Source organism: Rhagoletis pomonella, unplaced genomic scaffold (genome assembly GCF_013731165.1).
Source record: "Rhagoletis pomonella isolate Grant_MI unplaced genomic scaffold, Rhpom_1.0 Rhpom_scaffold_00011, whole genome shotgun sequence".
NCBI classification, from domain to species: domain Eukaryota; kingdom Metazoa; phylum Arthropoda; class Insecta; order Diptera; family Tephritidae; genus Rhagoletis; species Rhagoletis pomonella.
Genome location: NW_023458565.1, coordinates 10,703,282 through 10,721,530, shown reverse-complemented (window position 1 = coordinate 10,721,530; position 18,249 = coordinate 10,703,282). Strand labels below are relative to the sequence as shown.

General features: G+C 33.3%; 2 protein-coding genes across 2 annotated transcripts; one reads left to right on the top strand and one right to left on the bottom strand.

The window, feature by feature from the left end:
- Positions 1-5,574: 5,574 nt before the first annotated feature.
- On the bottom strand, positions 5,575-12,977 carry LOC118747158 (guanine nucleotide-binding protein G(f) subunit alpha; the record flags this gene model as incomplete). The annotated part of the gene is made up of 4 exons (XM_036481146.1): positions 5,575-6,640; positions 9,197-9,294; positions 12,217-12,385; positions 12,760-12,977. Coding segments are annotated over 4 exons (1,179 nt in total), but the record flags the coding sequence as incomplete, so codon positions are not given.
- Positions 12,978-13,064: 87 nt separating this feature from the next.
- Positions 13,065-17,321, top strand: LOC118747157. Its single transcript, XM_036481144.1, has 2 exons — positions 13,065-13,167; positions 16,117-17,321. Exons 1-2 carry the CDS (start codon positions 13,065-13,067, stop codon positions 16,320-16,322), a joined length of 309 nt encoding a protein of 102 aa, XP_036337037.1. The 3' UTR covers positions 16,323-17,321.
- Positions 17,322-18,249: the final 928 nt, after the last annotated feature.

Here is an 18,249-nt window from a genome sequence, read left to right as displayed (position 1 = left end):
TTGATCTTACCAACATACTGAACTTGAAAACAGGTGCGGCAATTATCATGTTGCGGAATATTAAGCAGCCAAAACTCTGCAATGGCACGCGACTCGCAGTTAAGAAATTGATGAACAACGTAGTGTAAGCAAAGATTTTAAGGTGGCCTTTCAAAGGTGACGAATTCTCATGATGCCGACCGATACACCATTTCAATTTAAAAGATGGCAAATCCCAATTCGATTGGCATTCAGAATCACAATCAGTAATGTTCAAGGTCAACCTTTGGAAAAGTATCGTTTAGATTTAGATGCCGATTGCTTCTCACATGAACAAATCTCTGTTGCGTGTCGGCCAACCAGATAGGCTTGATATCTAAGTAGAGAATGAAAAAACGAAAAATAGTTGGGCAATTCACAAGGTGTTGGGAAGTTATATTTTCCTAACAAAAGTTGTGTTAAAACACGACGGTTGTGAACACCTGTTACGATTATTTATTATATCTCAGCACTTAACCTCACATAACACCGAATAAACATAGGTTGCAGAGTTGTATCGTCATGTGTTATTTTTCTTCACAAAACAATAACAACATTTTTAAATATCATGACTTCACGACAAACACGACAAATACGACACCTTGTGAATTGCCCAAGTGTGTACCTACACACAAGTATTGCAAAATCAAACTTATCTGAAACGTGTGCTTTGTTTCGTTAATCATTTATCATACATGTAACAGGAATATGCCACAGCAAAGCGTGGCAGGGTACAGCTAGTGTAGAATAAAAATATGGGTACCAAATGCAAGAGGAAATTTCTATAAAATTAAAAAACAAATTAAAAAATTTTTGGATTCACAAGGACGAATAGGAAATTTTTTAAGCAGATAAAGTTAAAAGGACGAAATTCGAGGATGTTATCAAATACTTAATATATAAATTTTTTCAAAAGCAAATATTTTGCGAAATTTATTTATTTGTAAGTCATATGAAACAACTAATTTCTTACTGACTACAGAAACGAATTACTTAGGAACTAATTAAAGTAATTAGTTAAAATAATTATACAGTAGGCTCCGGACAGCTCCAGGCGACAGAGACGGGTCGAAGTTAGGAATATTATTTAATTCAGATAGAGTTCTTGGTATGGGAGCAAATTTAAGGTAATCAAATTTAGGAAACTCAGTGTAAAACAGAGGGACGTGTCGGAGATTCCGCGCAGGAATAAAGAAATTTAGTTAGTTTCTCCAGTAGGGCAGGGCAGTCAACTGTATAATTTATCAGATTATACACAAAGCTGCAAGAGAGAAAGGAAGATCTGGACTGTAAAGTTTTCAGGGATAAAAGTTGACAACGGGATTCGTAGGGAGGTATAGGATCAGTAAAGTTTAAAGAACGGAGTGCAAATTTCAAGGATAAGATTTTAAAAGGACATTTTCAATACTTACCAGTCCTTCTGCAACAAAAAATGTAATCTGTTTAAATTCTCTTTAATTTGATACCCATACTCCTTCTCTAAGCACATTTCTCTGAATTTTTTAAATTACCGACGTCAGAGTGATAAACTAAAAACGCACTTTTACTATATTTAGCCCATGGTTTCGCGAATATATTGATATTTGTGTTTAAAATTTACTATCGCGCAGTGTTATATGTATAACGAGTTAGATATTTATAAAAAAATATTAATTATCAAATAAAAAAAGGAAATATAGCCAATACTGGTCAAGAAAAGGAGTTTCTATTATTGCCTTCAGTGCAAATTACAAATCCCGTAAATCCCGGGATTATTTGCCAAGAATTGCGGGATTTTTGGGACCTTAAAAAGGCCGGGATGCCGCGATGCCGGAACTGACATACCTACTTTGTATACAATAACGTTGAGTGCACATAACAAAGTCCAGGCATACGATTAACCTACAAACATATGTATACACTCATTTAACTTATTTTACATTTCAGTAGACTTGCGTGCTTAAAGTGCTCATTTGTTTACATAAATATGTATGTTCTTATGTTAATATCTCACTTTTGCTAAACATAATTTTCAACACCTTTTCCAACATTCTAACCAATTAACTCTACATGCTTATACATATGTATGTGTATACATGCATAAGCACTAACTTTTCCCACAGTGACCATTGTTCCTAAATGTTTATGGCATGTTACTCGCATTGCATAACAGCACAATTACAATTAATTGGTACAAAATGCTATTGTTGTTGCGTGTTTGCCCATAAGTACATACTAAATTACATCTTTGCTTGCCTTATAATAATAATTTTTTAAATTCATTACTTAGCGTGTGGCATGAAGGAGTTGACACATTTGTTGTATGGCAGCAAATCAAAATTAATAAATGCATGCAATCCCGCAATGACATACCGGCTATTTCAGTATGCATGTACATATGTATGTACATACATATATGTAGTGCTATTTTATATAGATATGCACGAAATATGCACATTATGAGCATAATATGCAAGGGTGCATGCAAGTGGCTATTTCGCCTCTATATACTTATGAATGTATGACATATACGTTGTATGTACATAATGTCAAGTTAGCTAAAGACAAACAAAAGTGTATGCATGCAGATGTATGTAGGTAATTTGTAGTCTGTATATCCAAGAACCTAATCTGATAGACTTAAGTATGTATATGTGTAATTAAACATGCAATTTCTGACAAATTTACTATGGATTTATGTACATACGTACATTTAATGCATATGCCCTTGGTGAACGATTTCAATGCTAATTTAATTACGTATACGCATCGGCGTACAATTTCTAATTGTCCTTATTAATAAGTTAACATTACTTTGAGGGACTAGTTAAAGGCAGACAAAACCCAATTTTATAAGAGGAAGCTATTTAGTTGATGTGAAACTTCTTTAGTGGCGGTTGGTTGGTGGGGAGTAGATTGGCAAATTCAACGGAAATTGTACACGGAAATGATGCAACGGAAATGGTTGGGACGGAAACAAGTGCTTCTTGTGTGTATGCATATGGTATTAATTTATCAAAAACTTGCTAGCAAGAGCTTAAAGAATAACACTTTGAAAAGAAACAAGAATGAAAGTAAAGGTGAGTACGTACATAGATAAAGAAAAGGATAAAGGCAAAGGTAAAACTAAAAACAAAAACAAATATGCGTAAAGATAAAGGCAAAAATGAAGACCAAGGTAATTTTAAACCCTTCACTTATGTAAATAAGGGCAAAGGTGAAGGGGAATATGTAGATGAAGAAAATAATAAACATAAAAGTAAAAACAAAGATAAATATAAAGAAAAAGATGAAGATGAGGATGAGGATACCGATAAAAGTGAATATGAAGATAAAGGAAGAAAGATTAAAATAATGGTAATTATAGAGAAAAGGATATACATATGTAGATAGACACAGAGACTCAATCTGGGAACTATTTTGGGATTTTATAGATTCTCGGGACTTACCGATGCAATAATCGATATTCTTATCGATATTGTTATCGATTATTTATCGATTATATATCGATTATTTATGGATTTTGTTATGTAATTATTTATTGATTTTGCTATCGGTTTTTTACCGATTTTACTATCGATTATTTATGGATCTTGTTATCGGTTTTGTGATCTATATTTTTATCGATTTTCTAATCTATTTTTGTTATCGATTATTTATAGATTTTGTTATAGATGTTTTTATGGATTTTTTTGTGGATATTTTTATCGTTTATGTTATCGATATTTTTATCGATTTTCTAATCGATTTGCTACCAATATTATTATCGTTTTGCTATCGAAATTTTTATCGAATTTGTCATCGATTTTGTTATCGATATTTTGTTGGATGTTACTATCGATTTTGTTATCGATAGAGTATGAAAATAAAAATGAAGATAAAGGAAAACAGGATAACCTTAATGTAATTAGAACCAACAGGGTTAGAGGTAGGGATCTAGATAGAAAAAAGACAGAAAATATAACCTTAAACAAAAGCAGAAAGACAAAATAGATATGTGACGTAGGTTTCACTTCTCCAGTGTGGCCCAGGCGCACTTACTTTTTTTAATACAAAATACAAACACGATATGTATTAAAATTGTGCTAAGTGACTTCTCTATAAAGTTAGAAGCGGCTGTATTTTGAAATACGTATTATGTAGGAATGGTTAGCCAAGATCTTAATCACCTTCTAAAGGAACAAGCGCTCGCGGAGAAGGTGTTCAATTTTCTTCGGGCCTTCCTTTTAGATGTATCAGAACCAGTTTAAATGTATTCCAACCCCTTACGCATGCACAAACTGCCGTAAACTTTTAGGTACAAACATTTATTGGTAATTCCTAGAAGAACCCTCTCTTTAATATGGTCGTAAGTATGTATTCTAGACTAGGTTCATATCCGCTTAGTTTTCGAGTTGCAAATCTCGGTAATATTACTTTTGATTTCCGTAGGAGATGCCGTATCACTGCCGTAAATGTCCCTTCGCCCTAGGACCCATATTAGGGTAATTTCGAATCGATCAGAAATTTGGGTGACCTTCCTTCTGCAGTCCTCTATTAGTTTCGTGCTTTCTGAAAAAAAAATCGCATCAGTTATCGAAGGTGCATGATGTTTTAGGTGCCTCACCGCCTTCTTAATTCGAAACGTTATTGCCTGGAAAACGCAGTCTATTCTAGTTCTTTCTGTAAGTACAGCTATTCACTGGCTCCTTATCCAAATCCAGTCACTGAAGTTTGGGAGTTTTATGTGAGATTTGTGGTTGGTCCAAAGTTTTTGGTTGGTGGCGCTTAGATGGAAAATAAAAACTCCTAAAGTAAGGATCCATTATCGAAAAGATAAAAAACTGAAAGTGACAGCTATTCGTCGGCGAAAAAATAAAACTCGTCAAAAAAATTAATAATTTTGCAATGATTTCGAAGTAAACCCCCGAAAATTACAATAATTTTATGTCCCTGATTGGAACACTTTCACAGTCTGATGCAGGAGAGCGTAATCGCAATGCCACCAAATCGACGGTTGAGTGGAAGATCGACCCATCTCGGAAGCCGGTTCGAAAACGCCCCATTTCAGAAAATAGCTCAACAAGAAGATGATTCGGGCACTTTACTCTGTGCTCAGTTCCAAATACATGGGTGGAGCTTTTGCTATGGGAAGTGATCCCTGTATCCCGGTATTTCCCGCTATTGCCCTTCGTTTCATTATAGGGATAGTGCTTACATATATACTACTTCAGAGAGCTAATATAACTGCTCGGTTGGTCTCATCGTCCTGCGCTTTCGTTGGGCGCGCCGACTCATGGCAGCTGTAATAAATCTCGCATGCTTGTTAATTCTTAAGTTAAAGCTCCCCACTAATTTTTTCAGACGTGGCGACTTTCGACGCTTACGTCGACATATAAAGCTCACAGATGGTGTGGAGTTTTAACTTTACAGCCCCCCGTAGCAAATATTTATTTACATACATTTTTTGGTTAATAATTTTTTTCTTTATTAACTATTACAAAACTTAACAAAACTACTTAGGTTGTGGTTTTTTTTCTGCTTTTTTGTTTGAGGAAATTTTAGAAATTAATTTTTTGTAAAAACTTATGTTATATTGTTATAATTTATAATTATGTATTTATGAACGTGCTAATTTCATGTTTAGTGAAAGCTTCAGTAGAAAATTCTATGTATTTCTTAAAACTAATTGTGTTACCTACATATACGTATACATTAATAATATTTCTATTTAAATCACAGTTCCAGAATAGGAATTTACTAAGTTCTGGCGCTTAAAAACAAATTCATAGATTCGGCTCGGACTTAAAGCTATCGGAAAATACCCACTATACAAATACTTAACAATGAATGTATAGGCTATGTAAATACTTTGCTAATTACTCTTACTAATACACTACTTATTACATATTTTCACTGCATGAACTCATATTCGCGTCGCTATACATACATACATATAGTACAGTCTCATCATAACAGTCCCATCATCTTCATATTCTGATGCAGAATCATTTGATGTACATCGTTGAAAACTTTCCGCACACAACTCGTATCCGTAGCGATGGTAAAATGATAGTAGCATTCCCGCCGCGAATAGTCAATATTATTTCGAGAATTACGCTTGAATGGCTCGCGTGTGATATCGATCAGTTTCTGTTGAATGAAACGTTTCGTCCAATCAGTTTCATCAAAATAATTACGATCTTGTGGTGAATTGCAAAAATCTTCAAAATCTGGAAAATAATCCACAATATGCTTGCCAGCGCGTATCTTACGCTCCATCACGTCCTGCTTATTCAGGAACACAATGAAGCCGGCCGAGGCGAGAAAGCGATTTTGCCAAACGCTGCGAAAGAGATTGAGCGCCTCTTGCAGCCGATTTTGGCGTGGATCCTCACGTAGACTCTGATCGAAATCGCCGCAGGAGATGAGAAAGAGTACAGCTTGTATGCCCTCGAAGACCTGTATCCACTTGTTGCGCTGATCACGCTGGCCACCAACATCGTACATACGAAACTCTTGTACGCCACCGCCCATAGTGCGAGGCACCTTCACCTTGAAGGTGATCTGGTGTATGCCAGTGGTGATCTTACGACTATGGAGTATATCCTCGGTGGAGGGTATGTAGTCGGGATCGGAGATGCGTTCGAAATTGTCGAGGAAACTGCAAGGAAAATGAAGGAGAAATTAGTAAATGATAGGATTTTTGCTGGAAAGTAAAAGCAGGACAAAAGTTATGTGTCATGTAAAAGCTGGACATAATTTTATGGTATGACAAAATTTTTTATTTTTTTTTGAACCTGTCTTAAATTTTTGGTATTGGAAAAAGAAGACATAAATTTATGGTACATTTAAAACTTGGCATACATTTTTGGCTATTTGAAAACTAGACGTATAAAATTAATTGTTATAAAAGTGCACAAGTTCGTATGTCTCCAAAGAGTGAAAAAAATTTTAACGGTAAGAAGTATATAACCACTATCCAATGTGAAAAATTTGACAAAAAATGGAGTTAAAAGTGGGCATGAATGGATTCACGTTATCTAAAAATTGTGCCTACATAGTTTTAAAAGACCAAACAAATGATGTCCAGTTTTAAAGCCATCAAAGAGTGGTATTCTGTTTTTAGATTACTAAAAAGTTAAAGACAGTTTTAAGTAAAAAAAATAAAATACGCTTACTTATAAAATCGCCAAAAAAATATGTTCCGATTGTAAATTACCAAAAATTTAGTGCAGCTTATAACAAAATTGTTCAAGTTTTTAAATTATAAAAAGTATGCTTCATTATACCCGAGCGCACTTGTGCACAAGGGTATTATAACTTTGTTCACATAACGGTTGTTTGTAACAGGCAAAACGAATCGAGATAGATATAGACAAATGTATACATAAATGATCAGAATGAAAAGAGAAATCGATTAAGCGGTGACTGTCTGTCCGTCCGTCCGTCCGTCCGTCCGTCCGTCTGTGCACACGATAACTCGAGTAAAAATTGAGATATCTTAACGAAACTTGGTACGTGAACTTCTTTTGGGCGTGGGACAGATGGTATTGAAAATGGGCGAAATCGGATAATAACCACGCCTACCTCCCATATAACGGCAATTTTAAGAAATACGAAAACTGCGATATTTTAGTAACTACTGAAGATAATTCACTCAAAATTGATACTTACAATGAGTTTCAGACGGAAAACATGAATATTATAAATTTTTGGAAAATTGGCGTAGCCACGCCCACTTATGGTTACATGTGTATATCTTGGTAACCGCTGCACCAATTTCTTCCAAACTTGGCACAGTTGTTGGCCTTAGTACAGCTTACTAAATGGCTGAAAATTTTAAACATCGGACAATAACCACGCCTACCTCCCATATAACGGTAATTTTCAGAAAAACGAAAACTGCGATATTTTAGTAACTACTGAAGATAATTCACTCAAAATTGATATTTGCAATGAGTTTTAGACGAAAAATAAGAATATTACAAAATTTTGGCAAATGGGCGTAGCCACGCCCACTTATGGTTACATGAGTATATCTTGGTAACCGCTACACCAATTTCTTCCAAACTTGGCACAGTTGTTGGTCCTGGTACAGCATACCAACTGGCCGAAAATTTCTAAAATCGGACAATAACCACGCCCACATCCCATATAACGGTAATTTCGAGAAATACAAAATCTTCGATAAATCAGTAAATATGAAGCTAATTTATTCAAAATTGATGATTGCAACAATTCTTTACCAAGAAATACGTTTATGACAAAATTTTGGAAAATGGGCGTAGCACCGCCCACTTGTGATCACATATATGTATCTCGCTAACCGTTCTAGCAATTTGTACCAAGCTCGGTATGGTTATTGTGCTTGCCACATAAAAGCAAACCGTTGAAAATTGTTGAAATCGGACTAAAATTTAGGCCGCTTTTCATATAACGGTAAATTTCAGATATGCTTGAAACTGCAATATTTCGAAATTTAAGGACGCTAATTTACTTAAAATGTATACACCCCGGCTTATCATGTAGCGGTAGCTTTCGGAAAGGTGGAAAACATATATTTAATACTTGCGCCGGGTATTTAATGTTCGGCTCCGCCCGAACTTAGACTTTCTTACTTGTTTTTAATTGTTAATAACCCAAAACTTATTTCCAATTTTTTAATTATTAAAACTTAATGTTCCGTTCTTCAAAATTGACAACAATTTATGACCACGTTTTAAGTTACCAAAAAAAATTATTGCCAATTCTTAAATTACTTATATTTTACGTCCAATTTTTAGATGACCTTAAATTCATGTGCAGCTTTTGAAAGGCCAAGAATGTATGATCACCTTTTGAACGACTAAAAATGTATGTATAGTTTTTATATTACCAAAAATTTATGTCGAGTTTTTAATTGCCAAAAATAACTACCCAGTTTATCAAAAAAAAAAAATTCACTTCTTGAACAATTAAAAATTTATGTCCAGTTTTTATATTACCAAAAATTTATGTCGACTTTTCAATTGCTGTCCAGTTTTCACCAAAAAAAATTTGTATATGAACTAAAATTTGTGTCCAGTTTCTAAATTGCCAAAAATTTATGTCACGTTTTCATATTACACCAAAAATTATGTCCATGCCATAAATTTCCCAAAATGTGTATGTATTTTTTACTTTATCGCCAATTATTCAGAATTTTTGAAACCACATTAAATAATAATGGAATACGTACTATTTTGTGCTATCCAACAATGGAAACTCATTAGAGCGATCGAAACACGTCCGTATGCCCACATCATTCCATAAGGTGACAATGTGATCGCAATATTCCTGCAATGTGAAAAAATAAGGGAAAATTTTTAATACATATAAACATGTATGTAAATATATTTAACTGAGTCAATGATATATGAGTAGTAGTAATAAGTGGAAGTCACATAACTTCTATGCAGCCGCCAACTAAAATTTATTTATATTTACTTCCCCATAAAAAAATATATCTAAGTAAGTTTTAGTTAATGCCTGAATATTAAATGAACTGCAGTAAATAAACTATTCACTTGAAAAAATCATCTTCGGTACATGCATGTGTGCCATGATAAGCTTATCTAATATCAGCAGGGCGATACGTGTGGGCACTGCAGAGCTCTTCTGCATGAATCATACAAATGTAACTTTGTTGAAAGTTAATATTTGCAATTTGCTGAGTAATTAAGCAATTTTTGTGGACTATTTATGTTTAGATGTGGATATGAATTTTTTATTAGAAGCAGATTTATTAAATGTACTGGTTTTTGGGGGAATCGTAAAGAAATTACTCAACGCTGAAAATTTTTTTCAATAAACATAGTAAATATGTATACATACATACGCTCTGAAACTGAAAAATAAATAGCCTTTTTTGATAAAAATGTAGTCTTTTGCTAACCAAGTATTTGTTTGTTAGGATATTCTCTCTATGCAACCCACCTTGGTCTAACTGCCAGTGAACCAATAACTCGATCTAAGAGTACTATAAAATTAATAAGTTTTCTTTCGACAACACATTTCAGAAAATTTTAATGGAATCGCAATTAAATTTACTAGACGTAATCAGTAAGCACATAGCAAAGTGTTTATGTTTGCTCTGGCCATCAAACAAAATCTTAAACCTTAAGTGGCCACTTACGATAAAGTTTGACGTACATAAATAATTTACTTGTATGCACATATGTATGTATGCACATTTGTTAAGTAAAAAAAAAAACACAAAAAAAATAAAACTAATTGAAAAAATATAAAATAAACTAAAATAATATTAAATAAGATAAATGAAATGCCTTCAGATACGCAAACCTATCCAATCGCTAGTACAAAATGTAAAATATCCTCATATTAGGTACGTTCGTGCAAAATCTGCAGTAAAAAGTATCCAGCAGCGCAATTCTGGCGAAATGTCATTTGTGCTCTCACCAGAGAAATATATATATGCAGAATAACAGAGGAACTCTGGCAACCGTCTTTCTTTCGTAAGGAAATCGTTAATTCTGGCTACTATCTTGAAAGCTCTTTACTGCCTTTCGAAAAATTAATTGAAAGATCTGCTAACGAGGAGGTCTTAGCGTTATGCTGTTCGCCTTTTAGCAATAAGTTTTTTTTTAGTGAAATTCAATTTATAAACATATATTTTTTTCTTTTTAAAACCATAAGAGCTAATAAATAAAAGAAAATAATAAAATTAAAGTAAATAAAGTAAAAAAAAATAAAAAATATTAAAAAAAAAACAAATGAAATTAAAAAATAAATCATTTAAAAACAATATAGTCTAAAAATTAAAAGAAATCTAATTAAATCAAAAGAGAAGAAAATAGCATTTAAAAATAAAATTTAGTTAAAAAAACATATTTTTAATTTTAAAACAAAATCTAAAAACTAAAAAAAAAAATAAGTTAAAAAAACAACAAATATAAATAAAAAAAGGTGCTAAATACTAAAAGAAACTGAAATAATATTCTTTTCTTTTTAAGACAATAAAATCTAAAGCCAAAAAGAAAATTAATATATAATATGAGAAAACATTTAATTAAAAAATATCAAAAAGAATAAAATACGTTTCTAAACATTTAATGAAATTATATATTTTTCTTTGTGAAAACACAATTTACATAAAAATGAAATTGTTTAATATGAAAGGAAAAAATAATAAAATAAAAAAAAAATAAAGCAAAAATTACTATATATATATATAATATATATATTTTCTCTTCAAAACGATCAAACAAAAAATTAAATTAGAACGGAAAAAAATTTTATCAAAAAAGAAGAAAATATTACCCAAAATATATGTAATTGAATATAAGGGCAAAATAATTAAACCAAAAAAGAAGAAAACAGTACCTAAAATATAAATGAAATAAAATTTTTTTAAGAAAATCTGAAAATCAATAGAAAATTAAATTAAACAAAGACAAAAAAAGAAACTCAACAGCTGAACAGTTTTTATTGAGATTGAGGCTGTTTTTAGAAGACGGTTACAAACAGAAAAGAAATCAAATACGTTTTCAAAAATTTTGTGAAATGATAAAAAATATATTTCTCTTTTAAAACAATTAAATCTAATAAAAATTTAAATAATTAAAACTTTTTTTTAGAAGATCAAATCTTAATAATTAACTCAATTAAAACTATGGTAAAAAAAAAATCGCTGCCCGAAGTTTCGAAGGATCTCTCAAAAGGCACACGTGTGTTTTGCTCATACGAATAGTGAATGACAGGGTTTTTTCTAAGACCTTTGTGCTATGAGGCGGCTGTGGTGTAATGGTTAGCAGTGGGCGCTACCATTACGCAGGGCCTGGGTTCGAGCCCACTTTCCAACCAACATCAAAAATAAAGAAACAAAACAGTGTTTTTCCCATAACGGTCACCCCATGGGCAGACAGTGGCAGCGTCCGAATGTATTTCTGCCACAAAAAACAGCTTCTCATAAAAATACAATCACCGTTCGGAGTCTGCGTACAACTGAAGGTCCCTCCCAATTTGTTTGACAACATTAAGGCGCACGCCACAAATTGGAGAAGAAGACGGAACAAACTTAAAATGGACAAAATTTCGTTAACATTTCTAGCCGCCTATCCCCAGAGATCTTCGATGGGACTAATCAAGCAACCCAGTCTGGGCACGTAATATTGTTTCAATGTAACCAAGCTTTTGTTGACCTAATCGTACCGTTTACTTTTTACTACTCTTTTTTCCTTATTAGATTCTAAAACTCACCTCATTCATATATTCTGGTGCTTGATCTCCCATCGATAGTATATATTCTGCACACTTCCGACTTGCTATACTCTGATATTGCAGGCCAAGTATGGACATATGTTGCACCAGTTGATACATGGATTCGTGGATATTTTGATAGATTTCGGGAATTTTATCACAGCGTTCTCTGTAAACAAAAAAAGAACATTCAAAGAAGGGTATAAGCAAAGGAATATTTATAAATTTATAATTACTAAAATTAACTTTACTGTATATAATAACTACTAGTGAATCCGCTTGGCGTAAAAACGCCAAAAATTTATTTATTTTTTCAGAAGGTGAAAACTTAAATAAATATTCAAAATGTTTCAACTAAATCCCTCCAACTAAATCCCTCCAGCCGTTTCTGAGAAATCTCGCATGGTGTCGGGTTTTTATCAAATTTCAAATGAACTTGAGTCGGTATAAAAAAGTTCTAACTTCAAAAAATAAAACCTATTGCAAAGCGTAATGGCCATAAAATTAATTATTATTCTAATTTCACCTAACTATTTTACTTACTCATCTGTATATCCATTTATGTGCAATATACGCATTTGTTTAATTATAGTTGTCTTGCCGGATTCTGCTGTACCCAGTAATAAAATTTTTACAGCCTCACGAAACGATTTACGCACTTCGGTGAATTGCTGTTCCACATCCTGTGGCGTTGTATGAAATTCGTCAGGCACTTTTGTGTGACGTAAACAACGTAAAATTCTGCAAAGAAAAATAGCAAAATTAAACAAACATTAATTTGGAGCAAATTAAAATGGCCACTTATCTACATACATACATATATACATAATTACAAGTGCAACATATTCATGCAAAAATCAATGCAAACAACAACATATTTTGCTTTCGTAGGTGATATCCAAATTCAGCAACAAATACAGCAATTTCAGGCACAGATTCACTTGTATGTTTGTAAGTATTTATGTATTTATAATTAATTTACGTACCCAAATTATGAGATTTTTTTTTTTGCCGACGCAATTTGTATATATGCATGTATGTACATTAGGGTGCATCACTAAAATAAGTAGCGGTTTTTTCACCGGAATTACAAAATTTATTATATTTTATTTTAAGACTTCCGCAAAATAATTTCGGAAAACTATTAAGATTCTCATTATTTTGATTTCGTTTATACAATTTTTACACTTAAAAAAAAATATTTTTAAAAACTTATTTTATTAAAAAACTCGAATTTTGGAGGTATTTCAAATGAGTCCAGCACACGTAAATCCTAATATTTTTCCGAAATACTTGAGCTGAAAAGTCTGAAAATGTAATAAAGTTTATAATTCCAAAGGAAAACCGGTACTGACTTTTTTGTGTTGAGACTGATGCACCTTAATGTACCTATATTTGTATCTAATTTACATGATATACAGATATGTACTATGTACAAATGCAAATACGTTCATACATATGTACATATGTTACTCGCATTAGTCATTGCCATAAAAAACATGCGTGCCAAAAAATTACTTTTTATTGGAGGAGCATTAAATGCTACTAGAATCTCGTTTAAAGGTTAATTACTGTGATAAGTCTGACAAACTTGTGCTTCTTGGAATTTTTCTCATTAATTAAAAAAGTTTTCAAAAAATGCCTTACCATGTCCCCGGAAAGAGCAATATTACTTTCTGTTGAAGTATACGCATTACGACTCGACAATTTGCATGCAACGACCTTTTTTGACATCCTTCCTAGCAGATTCGTATTTTATATAGAATTCTAAGAAAAGAAGTCTACTAGAGCATGGCGCTGAAGTAAATTTCGAGCGCACAAACTTTAAAACAAGCTGTCTATATTTAACACAAAGAGAGTTTTTGATACGACGAATTTATTTTTGATATCTATCTTCTATTTACAAAACCGAAAGATGGCACCACAAAGCAAATCGTATGTAATTTTTCAACGTTATAATAAGAAAAGTGAATGTACCCCGCTGATAGAGTGGCTTTACCGCATGCCCGTCCGCCCGATTGTACCTTATGCGTCCGTAGCGTGGTGGCAGAAAACACTGTAAAAAACTGATATAAGTACCATGGCCAAATATACTGCAACGCCTGGCATGTCTATGCGTAACTGCATCAATAGGAACTTGCTCTACTGCGGCTTTGGAGTCGCTTCTCATTTCCATATTTTTTTTTACAGAAAGCAACAGCCACGCGGAAGCTGGAACTTCCATTATCTAACAACTGCTTCTAAATGAAGAAGTTTCGTGTAGGTATTCTTGGTAAGATGCCAGGGTCGGAGACATGCAAAGTTCCAAGTAAAAATACGCGATCGTAAAGATTGGGCGAATGAGCTGCTGCCCTTGATCCTAGATATGTAAATTGATACAAGGACGGTTCAGGAATAGACGACAGCGCAGGCGCAGTTATCTATAGACCCGGCACCAAACTCGCAATTCCCATGGACAAATGTCCACGGTGTTCCAGACTGAGTTCTTAGCAATCCTAATCCAAAATATGTAAATCGTCTATATAATTATCTTTCATGGAGCCAACCAGCCATCCGAGCCAGGACAATGAAGTTCCGAGTTGTTAAAGACTGCCTCAAATTCTGGCAGAAAAAATACAGTAACTATTTTCTGGGTGTCGGGACAACGTGGGATCGAAGTCAAGGGGGTCACTGACGAGTTGGTGCGCGAAGAATCCTTAACTTCCTTTTTAGAGCCGAAACCAGTTCTCTCAGTTGGTCCTCTTCAAGAGCCATAATTACTGAGTGGAAATACTCTGAACGCAGAAGTGTAGGTAGGCGTTAGGTGGCGATAGACAGGCCAGCTACTCTTTCAATAGATCTCATATCATTCCCTTAAACAGAAATGACATTAGGCTACTCTCCGGTTACCCAACGGGACAGAAGCAACTACGAATTCATATGCACCGAATAGCTGTTATCGGAGAATCCGAATGGAGGCCCGGAGGCCTTGTTAACGAGGAAACTTCAGAACACTTTCTTTGTCGGCTGTACGTCCTTGACTAGACAAAGAATAATTTATTTCAAAAGTCATATGGCTAAACCCTCAGAAATAAGGAATTGTAGCATCAAGGCTATTCTAGGACTCATTAGGGAAGCCGCGGGATTCTCTTTAGATAAACAAAAGACCTTTTAGTTCTCAGTGTTTCTTGTTGTGACATCCACGTTTTCTTATCTACATATCTATCTATCTAAGTGCATTGTGAATATTAAAAAAAAATCTAATATGTCAACACTTTTTTGAGACACTGTATTTTTTAAATAAATTCCGCATGACTGGTATAAATGTGGCATTTCGCCCATATCACAGTCCCCATTAATACACTTTTTTCTACCATTGCTTTTTGGCGCTTAATTTGAATAGTGCTTATGTTTATATAGCAACCCTACAATCATAAACATTTCACAAAATATTTCGTATGCAAATGCCAACTCTTCCAAATAACCACACATAAAACCAGGTACCCATTTTTTGCTATTTTTAACTCGTTTATGCTATTAGTGGTTGCAAGCAATATATACTAAAATTATTTATTTGATATTACAGACTAAACAGCTATACATAAATCAACTGATACTACTAAGCACGTACATATGTGTGTCATAAATTTCGATATATAATAGGGAAAAACCTAATAGTTTCTTATCACTGACACACATCAGTCTGGTTGCCAGCGTCCATATTTACTTAGTGCCTCATATAAATACTAAGCCCTTGTTGTTTATCAATATTTAACAATAAAGCATAAGTAGCTGTGATTGTTAAATTCCTCGTAATCTTTTTTATTTTTATGTATTTGAGACTTTAAGAGTTCACATCTGTGCCTAGGAGTTCGAGGAGCTCAACATTGATATGTTTACATTTTTACTTTCTCGTTAAAGGTTCAAAGTTTTTGAGGGCATTTTCTGTAAATAACGGTGCCGAAAGGCTCAGTCCCATCACAGCAGGAGATTGGACGATCATGAGTGTCAAGAAAGAAATCATGAATGAAATCCAAGTCACATTATCACAAGAACAAAAGTGCCGATCAACGCACTTCTCTAATACAGAATCTGGCTGGTTAGTAGAGCACGTAAGTTGGTTGTGACATTAAATAGTAGAGACATAATGCCATACAAAACTGTAAACTGTAAAATTAGCTTAGTTTACTCAGAAGCTCGTGTGAGGGTCGTTCGACTCCGAAATGGCAATAACAAGAGCTAGCAAAAATCATAAGGCCGTTTCACACGATTGGTATGGTGATTTTTGTTTTGGACTATTAATACCAGAAGATCAAGGCCTGAAACCCTAGTGAACTTAGCGGCCTTCATGGAGACTAAAAAGCCAACCAGCGATATACCGAATTATTTATTATAAATCACATGAAATATCTTCTTTAAAATGAAAACGAAGTATAAGTTATGCAGATGATATTGCAGTAGTAATAATACCTAAGCTAGGTTAAGAAGGGACAAACAAAGAGGAAAGTAATGAAATAACTTCGGCAACTCTGACTTACTTGGGCAATACATCGCATAAACTGGTTAAAGTCTTCCAAAAAAATTACATTCGGATATCATTAATATTAATTAATAATTTGGGAGGAATATCAAAAGCGAACACAAGATAAGACGACCCACTAGATAAACAGACCCGCGAGTGTCATTGCAACTGCATGAGACAAACAGAACGAAAAATTGGAAGGATACTGCTTTTGTGGAAGACTTTGTAGCATCTATTTTTATGGACAGCTCAAAAATTGATGGTTTAGACTTTATTTTTCAACTGAACTCCAAATCGAAAAGTCTATTCGACTAATAAATTCGGTTAAGTATTTCAAGTGGAGAGAGGCGATTAAAAAAGTGTGCCACAAAATAGACCAGAGAAAGGATTGCTATTCTCTCGTATAGCCAGGTGGTAATCAAGGCACTTAGCTCTGTTCGTAAGTATCACCTCTAGCCCAAATAAGAAAGTTAGGGGTACGTTAAGACCTTAGCTAAGAGACATAACGATGCATTGGAGCATTCATGACAACAAAATGGCCGACGAGCTGACTGGCCATATTTCAGTCTATTCTTCGAGTCCTAGCAGCAATATAAGAAATAATAATGGAACTTGTAAATATACATATGTACTTACTATATATAAATACATATTTGTATGAAATAAAATTATTTATTTAAATATTTAGAGACTTATCATGTAACGGATATATATATTTTTTCTGTTGAAACTACATAGTTACATAATTTATCGAACTAGAGATCCCAATAGCGGCAGGCTTAATAAATATTAGGCGCTAATGGCCTTATCTCTGACCTTGTTGTCTGACCACACAAGTGCACATACATAAATACCAACAAACAAAGGTTGCTGCAATACTAACGTTGTTAAATACAACAAAAACCAAGTGTACATACTTTGCCCAGACTCTAGACAGAAAAATTTTTGTATTATATATCTGAGTAAGCAAAATTTCTAATCGCAAAGAAAAACGATCAGCACGTTTTTATCGAAATATAAAGTACTATGTATTTAAGCTGTAAAATATAGTCATGCATAAATACACGCGCACGCAGGAATAAACCTTCGATTAGAGCTATTCATGAGTGCAAATGCATAAGTATGTATATACATACATATGTATGTTTGTGAGTACGTAAGTACAACCAGTTGGTATTTATACCTGATGATCAATATCCATATATTGGGGCAGTAATTTATGGGTATTGTTACTAGGGTTGCCAACATTTTTTAAGATGCTTATAGTACTTTCTTAAAAAAAATCTGAAAAATATAGTACACTTCATATAAGTATAGTATTTTATTTAAAATAAAAAAGTAAAAATGCTTTTTAAGTATACATATTTTTTCTTTCTTATGCATTTTTCTTATAAAAAATATATTTCTTGCACTTTTCGCAGTTTTTAACAAAACACTGTTCACTATGAAGAAGTAGTAATATAAATCAAAATGAAATTTTGTATTAGTGATTTTTAATTTTGAGAAATATTTAATTTAGTATTGTAATTTCA